This window comes from Agelaius tricolor, unplaced genomic scaffold, assembly GCF_023055355.1.
Source record: "Agelaius tricolor isolate 1412-34295 unplaced genomic scaffold, bAgeTri1.0.p SCAF_32, whole genome shotgun sequence".
NCBI classification, from domain to species: Eukaryota; Metazoa; Chordata; class Aves; order Passeriformes; family Icteridae; genus Agelaius; species Agelaius tricolor.
The window spans coordinates 3,056,018-3,070,120 of NW_027269292.1; the positions used below are offsets into that span (position 1 = coordinate 3,056,018).

Below are 14,103 nucleotides of genomic sequence, written 5' to 3' on the forward strand. Positions count from 1 at the left end.
GCGCGGGGCGTTCTGGGAGTTCGGAGGCCGCAGCGGCGCCTGAGGAAGCTCGGCCGCCATTTTGTGCCTCTCGCTCGGTCCGGGGCGGCCGCGCGGGCGCTGCGACTCTGAGGGAGCGCTCGGCTCTCCTGGTTTGTAGGTCGGGGTGACGCCACCATGGGCCGTAAGAAGAAGAAGCAGCTGAAGCCTTGGTGCTGGTATCCTTCTGTGTGGGACGCGGCGGATGCAGAGAGCTGGGTGGGGGAGGGTAGCGGCGCGGCCTGGCGCGGTCGGGGCTCGGTCCCGTTCCGTCTCGTACCGAGATGGGGCTCAGCCCTTCTCCGCACGCTCCTTACGGTTTGTCTCGGTGCTTGGCCCTGTTCCAGCCCTGTGTCTTCGGGATGGGGCCCAGTCCGTGCCCTTCCTGTGCTCCCCACCCCCCTCACGGCCTCCGGCCCGCTCCTGTCGCTGTCGCCGAGGCCGCGGCCTCCCGCCCGATCCTTAAAGCCGGGGCAGCGGGAAATAGAGAATTGTCTTTATCCCTTGCGAGGGAGGATGTTAAAGGGAGAAAACCCTGCTACTGATAAATACATTTATTCACGGAATAAGGTGGGATGTGGTTAAAAGAGACTTTTTAAACCTTTTTTTTCTTCGTGACGGGGGTAGCTTTCAATTTATAATTGCTGCATCATGATCAGGTTTAATTTTGCAGTATCCAGAAATACTGGTGAATTTTTATATGATCGCTCCTTCAGAATGTACTACTCACTGTTGTGGAGTGATTATAAATCTACCTTCTCTCTTACGTTTCTGTCCTCTAGAATTGTTTAATAAAGAAATTTAAAAGGTGCTCCGAGGTGTTTTACCATTTTGTCTTGGGAGGCATCTGTGATTGTTTTAGACATTATTTCACGTTTTGGTGGAAGCAAGGAACACGCTGTGTTGGCAATGTTAACATGTTCCTAATAATAAATAGCTAATGTGTATTTTTCTCACCTAGGGAAATGTGTGGAGTGTTTGCTGAAATATCAGTGCTGAAATATCAATGCTGACCCACAGAAAGGAAATGCAGTTTGTCTCTTGTTTTATGTAGATGTCCAAACAGTTCTTTGCCGAAAATATTTCTTTTTAAAAGCAAAGAATTCTTCAGTTACTGCAGCAAATTATGCTGTGTCATAAAAATTGATACCTGGATAACTGGAAGAGGAAGGGAATTTTAAACTAAAACCTTTGTTCTCTTTTATGATTGTTAGTTACTGGTAATTGATTAAAGAGGCATTTCTGAGTGATTTGCGTAATTTCCCTTTTGATTTCAAGCCTGTTTCTCCTTTAATGCTGTAGCAGCATTCACAACCCTGAACAGAAAAATAGGTAGGACTTGAAAACCATGAGTCAAGCAATATGGAATCAGATGATGATTCTGATTGTGTGCAGACACCTTCCAACTTCACTGCCTGTGTAAAGAGGGGTGTGCTGGACTGGATGAGGATGTTTGTTTTCAGACATCCATTAAATATTTGTCACCCTTTGAATGCTCAGAGATGCTTCTTGTGCCTTTCTTTTGCTTCAGAAAAATCACACTGATGCTCATTATCTTAGTCCTATCTAAAAGGTCACTTCCAGTATTAAATGTTTCCTTAACAGTCTTCAATAGGTATTGTAATAGGGATTTTGATGATGAAAAAATCCTTATACAGCATCAAAAAGCAAAGCACTTTAAATGCCATATATGTCATAAGAAACTGTATACAGGACCTGGTTTAGCTATACACTGCATGCAGGTAAGGAGTTTTAGATTTACATGAACTTTTCTTTACAGTATCTAAAATATAAGTTAAGTGTCCTTAAGAAGGGAGGTTGGGGGCTTCCAGAGTCTGTAAAACTGGTGAGAAAAGAACAGCAGTGGCCTCTTTGCAGCACAGGAGTCCTGCTGTGTCAGCAGTCAAATGGCCGCTGTGCAGCAGAGATCTTTCTCAGGAGTGTTTTGTAGGAGTGAAGGAATTGTGCTTTCTAAGTTCATGTAAGCTGGTTTTAGGGGCAATAGTTGTTACCAGAGATTAGGAGGCACAGATCAAGAAAATGCTTGGCCAGAGAGATTAGTCCCATTAAGGATGTTCCTTTTCTGTCTTCAAACTACCTGAAGAACACAGAGAATTTACCCTGAAATGTGGTCAGCAGGATTTATTTAGGTTTTTTTTTTTTTTTCTTTAGGTACATAAAGAAACAATAGATGCTGTTCCAAATGCTATTCCTGGAAGAACAGACATTGAACTGGAAATCTATGGAATGGAAGGCATTCCAGAAAAAGACATGGAGGAACGGAGGAGGTTACTTGAACAAAAAACTCAGGGTAAGGTGGAATGTGGCTGGTTGTCTGTCATTTCCCTGGTGTGTTCCTTACTCAGCTGTGGCACTCAGTGAGGGTGGGATTTAATTCCTTCTCTGACAGCAGCTCCAGGCATTTGCCAGCCACGTGGGAGGGATTTTTCCTTTCCTGTTCAGAGCAGCTCCAACAATTGCCTAACGAATATGGACATGGTCATTTATTTGTGAGGGTAAAGGGGAGGAAAGGCTGGAGGTAAAACTGTCCTGATGATTCCCAAATGCTTCAATTTCTTTGCTGTTCAGGCCTTTGGTTGAACTGCTTTGGTTTATGCAGGACAGCATGATATTGATACAAGGGCAGATCCCTCTCTTATGTTCAGGGTAATGGCAGTGCGAGTCATGCTCCTTCCCTTTATTTGTGGCTGCAGGTGGGCTCCCACAGCATTCTTTCTTTGTATTTCTGTGACTTTTTGAACACTGGCAAGGTTTGAATTTTGCTGTTAGTTAATTTTATGGAACATAATTTGTGTTCAGTTTGACCATATGCATTGTACTGTCTGCAGAGAGCCAGAAAAAGAAACAACAGGATGATTCTGATGAGTATGAAGATGATGAATCTGCAGCTTCAACTTCATTTCAACCCCAGCAAGTTCAGCCACAGCAGGGGTACATTCCCCCAATGGCACAGCCAGGTTTGCCTCCTGTGCCAGGTGCACCAGGGATGCCTCCAGGTGAGTGGCTGTGTTATGTTAGGTCATTGCTGAAAACCTCTTAGAAACATGAATTGCTGCTTGTATGCTTGAGTACTAATCTGCCCTTTTATCACTGGGGTCACAGAATCGTTCTGGGAGGTGCAGATAAGTAGTTTGTTCATTTTCTTCCTTGCTCTGTGCATGAGCACATCTTCCTTGGTGGACTAGATTCAGATCCCTAATGCTGGCATGTAGATTGAAGGATCTGGTAGTAGGACAGGTTAGTGCTTCAAACAGAAGTCTACCAGTGATACTTGTTCATACTTTATAACCAGGTTTTGGAAATAGGGCAGAGCTGCTGTGCATCTGGAGATTTCTAACACAGAACAGGCCACAGATACAGTGAGGAAAGAGTTTTGATCAGTGAGTGAAGAATGGTCTCTTGTAATAAGATGTCTTCTCTGGAGACACTAAGGAAATTCCCAATCTTGCAGGGCTGAGGACAATCAATCAAAGTCAAATTTGCAGATAGTACCTATATTGCACTGTTTGTAAGCAATATTACTTCAAAATCCAATTTTTTAGAACTTGCTGTAAAGCATTTATCCAGTGTAAACTTATTAGATGACATTTGTTTGCAACTGTATGTTATCAGAGTTGTTGAAAATTTATTTTTCTTTTAAGGTATACCCCCATTAATGGCAGGTGTTCCACCTATGATGCCTGGAATGCCTCCAGTTATGCCTGGAATGCCACCTGGGTGAGTAGCAAGAAAGACTTAATATTACATGTTCATACTGTGCATTTTAAACTGTCACAGAAAAAGTAAAGCTAATTAAAAGAATGTACAATAGGGAATTGTGAACCCTGTAACTTAAATATTTAAGACTAACCAAAAAACTGGATGGCTGTAAACCAACATGTAAAATGTGGCCAAACTGGGTTTATGTATAAAGTATCTTGCCTTTCTCCTGACTTAATAGTTATTAAGTAGTAATATATTAATACAAAATTTTGTTGTGTTGGTTTAGAGCCTTCTGTGAGCCACTATTCCCTTGTGTATTGCACATATGTTGTGCATCTGGTTATCAGTCATCAACATAACAGGAAAAAAGTACTGGATAGTTTATATTTTTCTTGTATTTTGGGCAAAAGATGTTGGTTTTTATGCTTGTTATGGGGTTGACACCATACCCTATCACAATGTGTTTGGAAATTCACAGTTAGATTTTTGATTTTGTCATAAATTTTCACAGATTACATCAACAGAGAAAATACATGCAGTCATTTTGTGGTGGAAACATGTAAGCATCTCATTAATGTAATTCTAGGTACATTCATTATGCCATTTTATGTCATGTTTTTGATAAGCTAGAAATTGTTTTACTGAAAACCTTTGAATATTGCCTAAGAATTTGGGGAAGGTGTCTGGTTAGGTTTTGTTACTGTATAATACATGAAGGTTTTATGTTTTTATCTAAATGAATATTACAAAACTGTATGTGAAATGCATTCTACAAAATAGAAACCAAACAGACCCTTAGAGACTTAAAGCCTCTCCTGAGCCAGAGCTTGAGCAGCTCCATGTGCTTGATCCCTCACACTGCAGGACATTCTGCAGGAACTCAGTTTAATCTAAACTTCAAGTTAACTGAGGTGAAAGCTCGTTGACTTCTGAGACATAAATATTGATTTAACAGCCTTTGAATTGAAAAATCATGCCATAGTCAAACATGGCGTGGATGCTGATCAGAAATTTAGCTTTTCTGGGTGGAAACTCAACAGAATTTAATCAGGTTGTCAGACACTTAGTTGTCATTAAATTCCCTGTTAACTTCAGGTGAATGTTATGTCACCTGTAAAAACACAAATGAATTTGCCAAAATTTCACTGCATTTCATTTTGGGGGAGAGGACGAAGTTGCATTATGCTTTTGTCTATTCTAATCTAAAATTTTGCTTTCTTAACCTGATTAAATTTTGTTTAACAATGAGCAAAGAATTAGGAGAGACAAAGCAACTTTGGTGTTAGTGTGACAGCAGTTGTAGCACTATCTGCAGTTTCTCAGAAGTCATTCTGGAGCAGCAGGCAGTGAGCATCCAGCACTTGTTTTGATGTCTGCTGGCTGGCAAGACTGACCTTGCCTTCTCCATGGGTCTGTGTTCCCAGTCACTGCTGCTTCTGCAGTGGTTTTTCCCTGTGTAGCAGTGATAGATGAGTTGAGAGCAGAAATCAGACTTGCCAGAAAGAATGCTCACTTATTCATGGCATTTGATCTGAAAACAGCAGTGGTGAAGGTGTCTTAACTGTCATACAAACAGAAGCTGCTTCTTAGTGGGGTTTTGGTTTGTACTGGAGTGCTGCACATCAGCTTATCTTGCTCACTAAAGTAATAAACATTCTTTTATTTTGTTTCCCTAATCCGTTTTTAAATGTCTGCAAAAAATTAAGCAAAATTAAGCTACACTTGTTTGTTCCCTGTAAAGGGCTCATACATATTCATTTAGGAAAAGAAACCAAATGGTTTCTTTTTAATGTGGAGAAAAAATATGTTACAATGAGGATGTCTCATATTAAAAAACCAAAATCCCACTTTATCATTAGTGTATGGATTGTTTTCTGTAACTGAAATTCTGGGAGCTTTCTTGTCCTGTGATCTCTGCTCTGCTTTTGTCAATGTTTTTTGGATAGTTCTACAGCTCTGGGTTATTTGCCAGTCAGTGTCAGAGAGGAGTAATAGCAGATACACAGTGATTGTAGTGTGATTGGAGCTAGCTGGTTTTCCTGCATTCAGACTCCATGAATGTACTGAGATCAGGCTCTTGGAACACTCAGCTGCAGCTCGTAGTCTTGACAGAGATTTCAAGAGACACTAGTTCTGGAAATCTCGCATTAGAGAAAGTGAGATCTTGAGAAATTAAAGTTCAAATAAGTGTTTGGGGTTTTGGGTGCTGGGTTATGTTTTATTCTTGTGGAGCTGGTTTGGAATTCCCTCTCTTGAGACTTCTTGAAATTTTTACCATTATTTTTTGTCTAATACAGGGATGTGCCAATTGTCTTAAAACTTTATCATGTGTGTTCATACCAGTGCTCATTTTCTTTTCAATAGGATGATGCCAATGGGTGGAATGATGCCTCCTGGGCCAGGAATCCCACCTCTTATGCCTGGTATGCCACCAGGTAGGTCAGGGTTGTCGAACTCGTACTATGGTGAGAGTTTAATTATATTTATTTCTTTCTATTAAGATTTAGAATTTATGTAATGAACATACAGACTTATGCCACCACCCACCATCTTCATGTGGTTGGACTGTCACAGAAGCCACTCTGTGCAGAGGTGGTTGATTTATAACTTTTGATTATAAATAATTATTTTACTTTTATACTATTGTTAAAGTAAAAAACAGAATACTGTTTCTTTGATTTATTGCATTTTCTCACACTGTTGTGTTGCTTGGTCTCTCTTCATCCCTTTTTTTTAAAATTAATGTTTGTGGCTGCAGTTGGAAAACAGTAATGACTGAAAATGTGGGAAGTGGGGAATAGTTGGGTGATTCACCCAGCTAATGAGCCTGCAGTGTGAAGAAACTTAACTGACATTTTGGTCTCTTACCATAGCTAGAAGAGATGTTTGTTGAGCTTGTGCAGCTCTTAAGTAGCCCTAAGTTCCCTGGGTGTTCCCTCTGACCAGCAACTGGAACACCTGATGGAACCCCTGGGAGCTGTTAACTTCCCACTGCCCCTCTCCTAGAGCTCCACACACACCAAGTGCAGGTGTTGTGGTGACACTGTAACGTGTCCCAGTCCACTTTACTGATGACCCCAGTAAAGCTGGCAGTGGTTCAGTCAATTCATACCTGCAGTGTGTCAGAAACAGTTACTGCATGAATTGTATTGGTTTGTCGAGAGCACAAACTTGATTATTGCAGCTTTAGTAAAAATCAACTTAATCCAGCATTGTTCTGAAGTGTTAGAGGTTACTCCCTGTGCATGGCCATTGACTGTTGACTGCTGGCATTACCCTTTGTCATGTTTTATTTTACTGTTGCCTTAAAAATACATCTTGTAGTGGGAAACTTTGTTCTAAGGAACACTGGGAGCGGGATTGTCTAAAGGAATATTGGTGCTTCCTGGAGCCTGATCCGCCGCCCATTGTTTGTGGTTTGCAGGGATGCCCCCTCCTGTCGGGCCTCGGCCTGGCATGCCTCCAATGACACAAGCACAGCCTGTTACAGCCCCGGGCATTCTGAACCGGCCTCCAGCTCCTGCTGCAACAGCACCAACTCCACAGCCTCCAGTTACTAAACCACTCTTTCCAAGCGCGGGGCAGGTAAGGTATCCCAGAGCCTGGAATGCCTTGTTATATTCCTCAAATTGCCACTGTGTCAGTAGTGCCTATTTATTGTTGAGGAGGCCCAAGAAATGACTGGTTCAGGTTTTTGCTTGGGTTGATGTTTAATTCAGTGTAGTGCTTGAATGAATTTTAAAATATTCTTTTGTTTGTCTTAAAACAGCTGTGAAACCAGACAGAAGTTCTATAAGCACTGGGGAAGAAAGGAGTAGGCAAAACACTCTTAAAGGCCTTTAAGTTTGTTGTTGTTAAGGGAACTTTGGGTGGGTGAAGAGATGTGTTAGCTACAGGAATCTGATTGCATAGAACTCTACCTTTCCAAGTTTAAAATCTTGACATGACTTGTTCTCACTCATAATGGGCTCTCTACTGATAAATGGATGAATTTATTCTGTAGTCTTGTTAAACTGGTTAAACGTTGCCTGAGTTAGGAGGTTTTTCTACTTCAAAAAGTTTTGGAGTAAGTCAGTGTAGTGAAAAGTTAATTTTAATGTTTTGTGGGGGGAAGTGGGGAATTGATAGTGGCTTGTGACCTCTTCCCTTTGAATGCACTTTTTCCTGGGTCCTGGAGTTCTTACTTGCTTTCAAGTATGTTGCAGAGGCCTTTGTAATGTAGTGTTTGCATTTTGGGCTTCTGCGGGGACGATACATGGTTACAAAAATACAGTCCTTTCATAAGAAAGGGCTTAGTATAAGAAATCCTTTCATCTGGATACTTTCCACCCATTTGTTTGGAGACTTTTCACTGTTTCCTTTCTTTTATGCTACAGATGGGGACACCTGTCACAAGCTCAAGTGCAGCTTCCTCCAATTCAGAAAGTCTCTCAGCATCTTCTAACGCTCTGTTTCCTAGCACAGCACAAGTACGCAGGAAGTCACAGTTTAAAACAAATTGCTTTGCACCTTAACCCTTTGGACCATTCTGTAAAATCTAAAATTGACTAAACATCTTCAGATAATTTTTGTTATATTCCTGATTATGTTTAGCTGGTAAAACTGCAGAGTCCTTGATGATGAGTTGCATCTTACCAGAAATAAGCATGTCAAAGTGCCCAATTTTTCTTAGTGTGAAAGAATGAAATGTAACATCCTGGTTCTAAAGGGTTAAAAGAGCATGAAAGCAGTTAAATGCATTTTAGTGGGCAGTGGTTAGCTTGATGCATGGTGAAGGCTTTTTAGTTTATGTTGTTTAATATGTTACATCATAATGTAGGGGATTTTAAATTTGCGTTATGTGCAAAATGTTAATTTTTTTTTTTTTTTGATTGAGAGGTTCAGATAGTTGTAAATATCCAGTGACTAGAAACAAAATCATTCTCTCATAACTAGAGTTTGCTTTGGAGATTGCTGTGTCTTCAGACAGCAATCTGAAAGACAGCTTTGCAAAACAGACTTCTACAGGGTTTTTGTAACAAAAGAGTAGGAGAGATGAAATGTTGGAATCTCTAGTGGACCTCATACCTGCTTCCATTGATTCTTCATTCAGAAATAAGATTAAAGTTCTGTGGATAGACATAGTACTTTGTGAAAATACTATGTTGTGTTTATAGAGAGAACGCTTAAAGCCCTGACACAATAGAGCTTTATAAAATATTTGATTAAAATATTTCTTAAATACCTAATTTTAATGAATACTAGCACTTTGAGCTGTACTCTAAACTAATGGTTGCTGAAATATGTTAATTTAGTGAAAGACTAATAAATCTATGCTTAGAGGCTCCTAAAAATAGTAGTTCAGGAAAGATTTACATATTTGCCAAATTCGGGGTTTGAGATAAAATAGTAGGCTGTTTTTTTCTTTGTTGTTCCTTTGTTGTGGTGGCTTTTGACCTGCAGATTTTAGACTTTCCTGTGTGTATGTGTATATGTGTATATACTGGGGTTTATTTTGTCTTGGTTTCAGTTGCTCTAGTATGCAATAAGGCTGAACTTTACTTTTGTCAAGCTTGTATAATCATATCTCACTGGAACGTTTCAGAGGTCTAACAGTCATCATTTAAGTTTTCTTAAATGAAAACTTTATTTGAGAAATAAATACTGACCTGTCTGTGTGTTTCACAGGCTGCAGCAGCTGTGCCAGGGCCAGTTGGTACTGATTTCAAACCTTTGAATTCTACACCTGCGACAACAACGGAACCCCCCAAACCAACATTCCCGGCTTACACACAGTCTACAGCCTCAACCACTAGCACGACAAACAGCACTGCAGCTAAACCAGCTACTTCTATCACAAGTAAGCCTGCTACCCTCACAACAACCAGTGCAACCAGTAAGTTGATCCATCCAGATGAGGATATATCACTGGTAAGTAACATGTTTTCATTGTCTTACTGAAAAATGCAATTTGTGATGATATGGCAGGTTGAATGGAATTTCATCTGTGCTCTGCATTATGTGTGTTTTAGTAATGGTGAGAGTGCAAACCGTGCAGAAAAAATGTAACTTGAGTTATGACTGGCATATTGGCAGTGATCTTGCTGCAGTCTAAGCCTTAGCTTTGGTGGTGGTGGGAAATCTCTCAATCAAAAATACAATTTGGACTTTTACTGCATTTGGACTTTTGTGTAAAACAAAAGACTGAACACTTTGAAGTTGTTTTGATGCTATTACAGCAGTTAGAAATATGGAATTTATGGATAAAACAAATGAACATTAATTACAGTTCAGAGATCTTTAGATTTGTGTTTTTAAGAGAAAAAGGCTTTATTCAGCTGGGGGAAAGGGAGGATTTGAGTTCCATGCAGAATACTCGAATTGGTCTGTATTAAGGAAGAAAGTCTGCAGAAAGGGGGGAAATCCTACTGCTGCTGGGTAATGTTACTGGTAGTCTTTGAATCTGTAAGGTAGTTAAAATAGTTTAGTAATCTACTTTGTTGCACCTCTATTTACTTTGCTTTTGGTGAGTTTTAACACGATGTGTTGTGATTGTCTCTTCTGCTTTTAGGAAGAGAGAAGGGCACAGTTGCCTAAATACCAGCGCAATCTTCCTCGACCAGGCCAGGCTGCCCTGGGTAATCCACCGGTTGGACCAATTGGAGGTATGATGCCACCACAGCCAGGAATTCCTCCACAACAGCAAGGAATGAGACCTCCCATGCCACCTCATGGTAATCATACGTTTCCCAGCTTCCTATTTTTGGAAAGATTCGTGAAGTTGCCTATGCTAGCAGGGAGGGGTGAAGCTTTTCACAAAATACACTTCTCACTATTTAAAAAAAAAATTTAAAAATTATTCTTTGCATCTTAACTATTCTGTTTATAGGTCAGTATGGTGCTCATCACCAGGGCATGCCAGGATATCTTCCTGGAGCAATGCCTCCATACGGTCAGGGACCTCCGATGGTGCCCCCGTACCAGAGTGGACCTCCTCGCCCTCCGATGGGAATGAGACCGCCCGTAATGTCGCAAGGTGGCCGCTACTGATGCTCCTACTCACGCTCTAATAGGTTTGGAGATTAAACCTTTTCTCATCTTGTGCTGTTAATATAGCCAAGCTTCCGTCAATTAAGGCTTCATTGTGACTCTTATAAAAATAAGTATCTTCCCACATGCAAGGAGCTGTTGGACATTTTATTTTACATGGGAAAAATTATTTGGAATAATAACAGGAACTTTTCCTGATGTTGCAATTTATACTGTATGGCTTCTTTTTCATGTTTCATCTAGGTTTTTAGAAGTGAAGTATAGTAAATATGGTTCGTTAAATTGTGAAGGCGCTGGAATTACATGAACATACCACCTTAAAGGCAAGTTCTGTAATGTTACGTTGCTATTTGTGAAATGATGCCTTCACAGCACTTCAAGTGCTGTTGGACTTCATGTCCCCAACATAGTTTGGTGAGGGCTGTAACTGTTCCCAACTACTTGTACATTAAAGTCTGAACTTGTAACAATATTTAATGTATTTAGAGTTCCTCCTGTTCCAGGGTTTAAGTAAACTGACCCACTAAGGTCATGTGACTTTTCTGTACTGTTATAAACTTCATTGTAATAAAAGAGGAGAAAAATTTATATGCCTTTTTATTCATGACCAGCTGTGGACAACTGCCTGAAAGGTTTGTACAGATGCATGCCGTGGTAGCCATTGGTGTAATGAACACAGTTATTGGTGCTGTTTTGATAAAGTCTGAATTCCTTGTTCTAAAAAGTCACTCCTTAGCTGTACGTCTGAGTAGACAAAGACCTGTACACTTATTAACTGACTCCTCAAAATTGAGGCTGCAGGAGGCACATCCTAACTCTTGGTTGTAATTTCTCTTAATGCATATGTTTCTTTATTTGTGCTTTCTTGTCCTCAATAAATTTTAAATGATTTCTAGTCCTTGCACTTGCTTGTAGGATGTGAAAGTGCTCTGAGATACATCCTAGTGCCAGGATGTGTCCCATTAGTTCACTTTGCAAATGATACTTTTTAATGTGCAAGTGGAGATGAATTTTAGGATCCTTTAGGTGAAGATTTCTAGAAGCTTAGGTGCATGGCACATGGGTGAGTGACTTCCAGTTAATGTATTGAAGTTGACCTGCAAAAGAGAAATAGTAGCTTAACCCTCTTAATGCACAGAAGAGGCAAAGCAGGCAAGAGTAATGTGTTATATGCTGTGTTTTTACTTTAAATGTTGAGAATTTCATGTTTTTGCAGTCTCTGAAAGGTGAACCATCTGTAACCATCTGTTGTGTGCTATGATCAGATGTTGTCTAAGTTTTCTTGAGCCATTCAGTGAAAGTTTCTGGAGTAAGAGACCTTTTTATCAAAGAGACATCTTGCCTCTATGAATTAGTCATTTCTCTGTTTATAAGAGTAGAGTGACAAGTTCCTCTTAAGGTTGTAATTAAGTCTGACATCAAGTGTTCCTTTGTTACACCTCTGATGAGAATGTAGAGGGAGACTTTTTGGAGGGGAGGGAAGTGAGAACCTCTCTGGCTTCTTCTCAACAGGGAAAAAAGAGTGGTGAATTTTTCATTTGCAGGTCAACTTTAAATACATGTTCCAGCCTCAAGCCTTATCTGCAGTTTAATTAATGGGGATATCTCTTCTTTAGGGTGGGGTAGAAGGATCATTAGCATTTTTGTGTCATTATATTCATAGACGTTTTTGTAGATGGTGGAAGTCTTTCACTTAATTTTCTTTCTGAGCATTATGGCTCTGTTTCTTGGAAGTCTTGAGGTTTTGTAGCTGCACTAAAGCACTTCATGTGGCTCTATTCTGTACTGTCTCTTAAAAGTACAAAAATAACAGTACAGCCAAAATACTACATTGTCTCAGCTTCTAAACTGTGGTCACAGAATGTCTCCAAAGCACTAGAGAGAGCATCCAGTGCAATCTGGTTGCAGCTGAACGGCCTTAGTTTAACCATTAAGAATTGCCAGGCACCTTTTTCTGAAGTGTTCAGTTTTAAGACCATAAGTCCAAGCCTCTGTTGAGAAGCAGTTCTCTCTGATCACTGCTATCTACTGATCACCTGTCAGATGTGCAGTATTTGGCTTGCAAATGTTCTGAGTGGGCCTTGATGTCAATTCTTTTGTTAGCTCTTCATCTTGCTTTAGACATAAGTCTAACAGATAAAACTTGTTTTGCTGAGGCAGCGCTTTTATACTCTGGTTTTCTTCTGTATACCTGATTAGAATACTTACAAAATACTGAAGAGATTATTATGATGTCTTATATTTGTACTTTTTATAGTATTACACATAAAATTTGTACATTATAAAGTGATCTTAACTACTGCTTGTAAAACTATAAAACTTCTTGCCTTTTTCTGAAGATCATACTGCTGCTCTAAGGATGCTTTGCCCTTCTGCCCCAGTCAAGTAATTTCCTTCTCTCTTTGGTGTCTTTCTGTAATTTTCCATATGTTGTTTCCAGACCCCTACTTTTCCTGGGATAAAGCCTTATTGCATGCACTGTTAACTTGGCATATTCTGCAAGTTGTATTAGTTAAGTTTCACTCTTTTAAACAGTGAATGTCTCATTCTGATAATGGTACCATTTTGTAGCTAATACTGCATAGACTTCAGCTTGAATGCATTTTAAGAATAATCTTTCCTTAGTAGTGATGTTATGAAAACCCCTTGAGTAGGTACTTCCACGTGTATTTCATTGGTACTTGCATACAAGCAGGTGAACAATTTTTCTGTGATTTTCACGTGGATACTTCATTTCCTGCTCCTGTCATTCCTGTGCAATAAGAGCTGTGATGTGGCTGCCTTCAGTCTTCAGTTACTTTTTGTCTCTTGTGTGATTCTTCTGTAAACAGGCAGATGTTTCAGTGCCTGCGTTGTCTGTTGGTCCCTGCCTTCATTTCTTTGGATACTGCTTCTTAATGTTCAGAGAGTTGGATTTATGGTGCATTTACCTAAAACCAGTAAAACTACTTTGAACGTAATAGTTGCTTGTATAAAGACAAAGACTTGGTTTACAGTACCAAGTGTAATCAACATAGCTCTGCCAGCAAAATCCCTGATGTAATGCAGCCATGGAAATAGGCTTTTGCTTTAGTTAATCCTTTCTTGGAAGGAGATTGCAGAAGCCTTTATGATTACAGAAAAGCATATCTTGTGGAGCTGTTGCAGGACCCTAGTGATGTAATTACATAGGCAGAAGCTTTGTTTTTCAGTTGTTGCCTAAATCTGCCACGGCAGATCTTGCATTAAAATTCACACTTGCAAGTGCATTTTGACCAGCCTTGAAATTGCAATATAATGCAAATGTTGAATACAAAGGATTAGGCTACAAGAAAATTTCAGACACAGGTGGGA

General features: G+C 40.0%; 1 protein-coding gene across 18 annotated transcripts in view; it reads left to right on the top strand.

Moving 5' to 3' along the window:
• ZNF207 (zinc finger protein 207) overlaps positions 1-14,103 on the top strand; it is a 21,255-nt gene continuing 7,152 nt past the window's right edge. For 6 of the 18 annotated variants that reach the window (XR_011683045.1, XR_011683048.1, XR_011683046.1 and 3 more), the window contains exons 1-12: positions 2-197; positions 1,634-1,760; positions 2,191-2,329; positions 2,868-3,035; positions 3,681-3,756; positions 4,253-4,300; positions 6,106-6,206; positions 7,166-7,326; positions 8,118-8,210; positions 9,409-9,651; positions 10,292-10,454; positions 10,610-11,093. Coding sequence is in view for 3 of the 18 variants with exons in the window: in XM_071451285.1 (XP_071307386.1) it covers positions 157-197; positions 1,634-1,760; positions 2,191-2,329; positions 2,868-3,035; positions 3,681-3,756; positions 4,253-4,300; positions 6,106-6,206; positions 7,166-7,326; positions 8,118-8,210; positions 9,409-9,651; positions 10,292-10,454; positions 10,610-10,770 (1,521 nt within the window). In the remaining 15 variants the exon portion in view is untranslated. Of the gene's footprint in view, positions 198-1,633; positions 1,761-2,190; positions 2,330-2,867; positions 3,036-3,680; positions 3,757-4,252; positions 4,301-6,105; positions 6,207-7,165; positions 7,327-8,117; positions 8,211-9,408; positions 9,652-10,291; positions 10,455-10,609; positions 11,675-14,103 lie in introns of those variants that run through there. The other 12 variants (XR_011683052.1, XR_011683053.1, XM_071451285.1 and 9 more) reach the window with 10 other exon arrangements.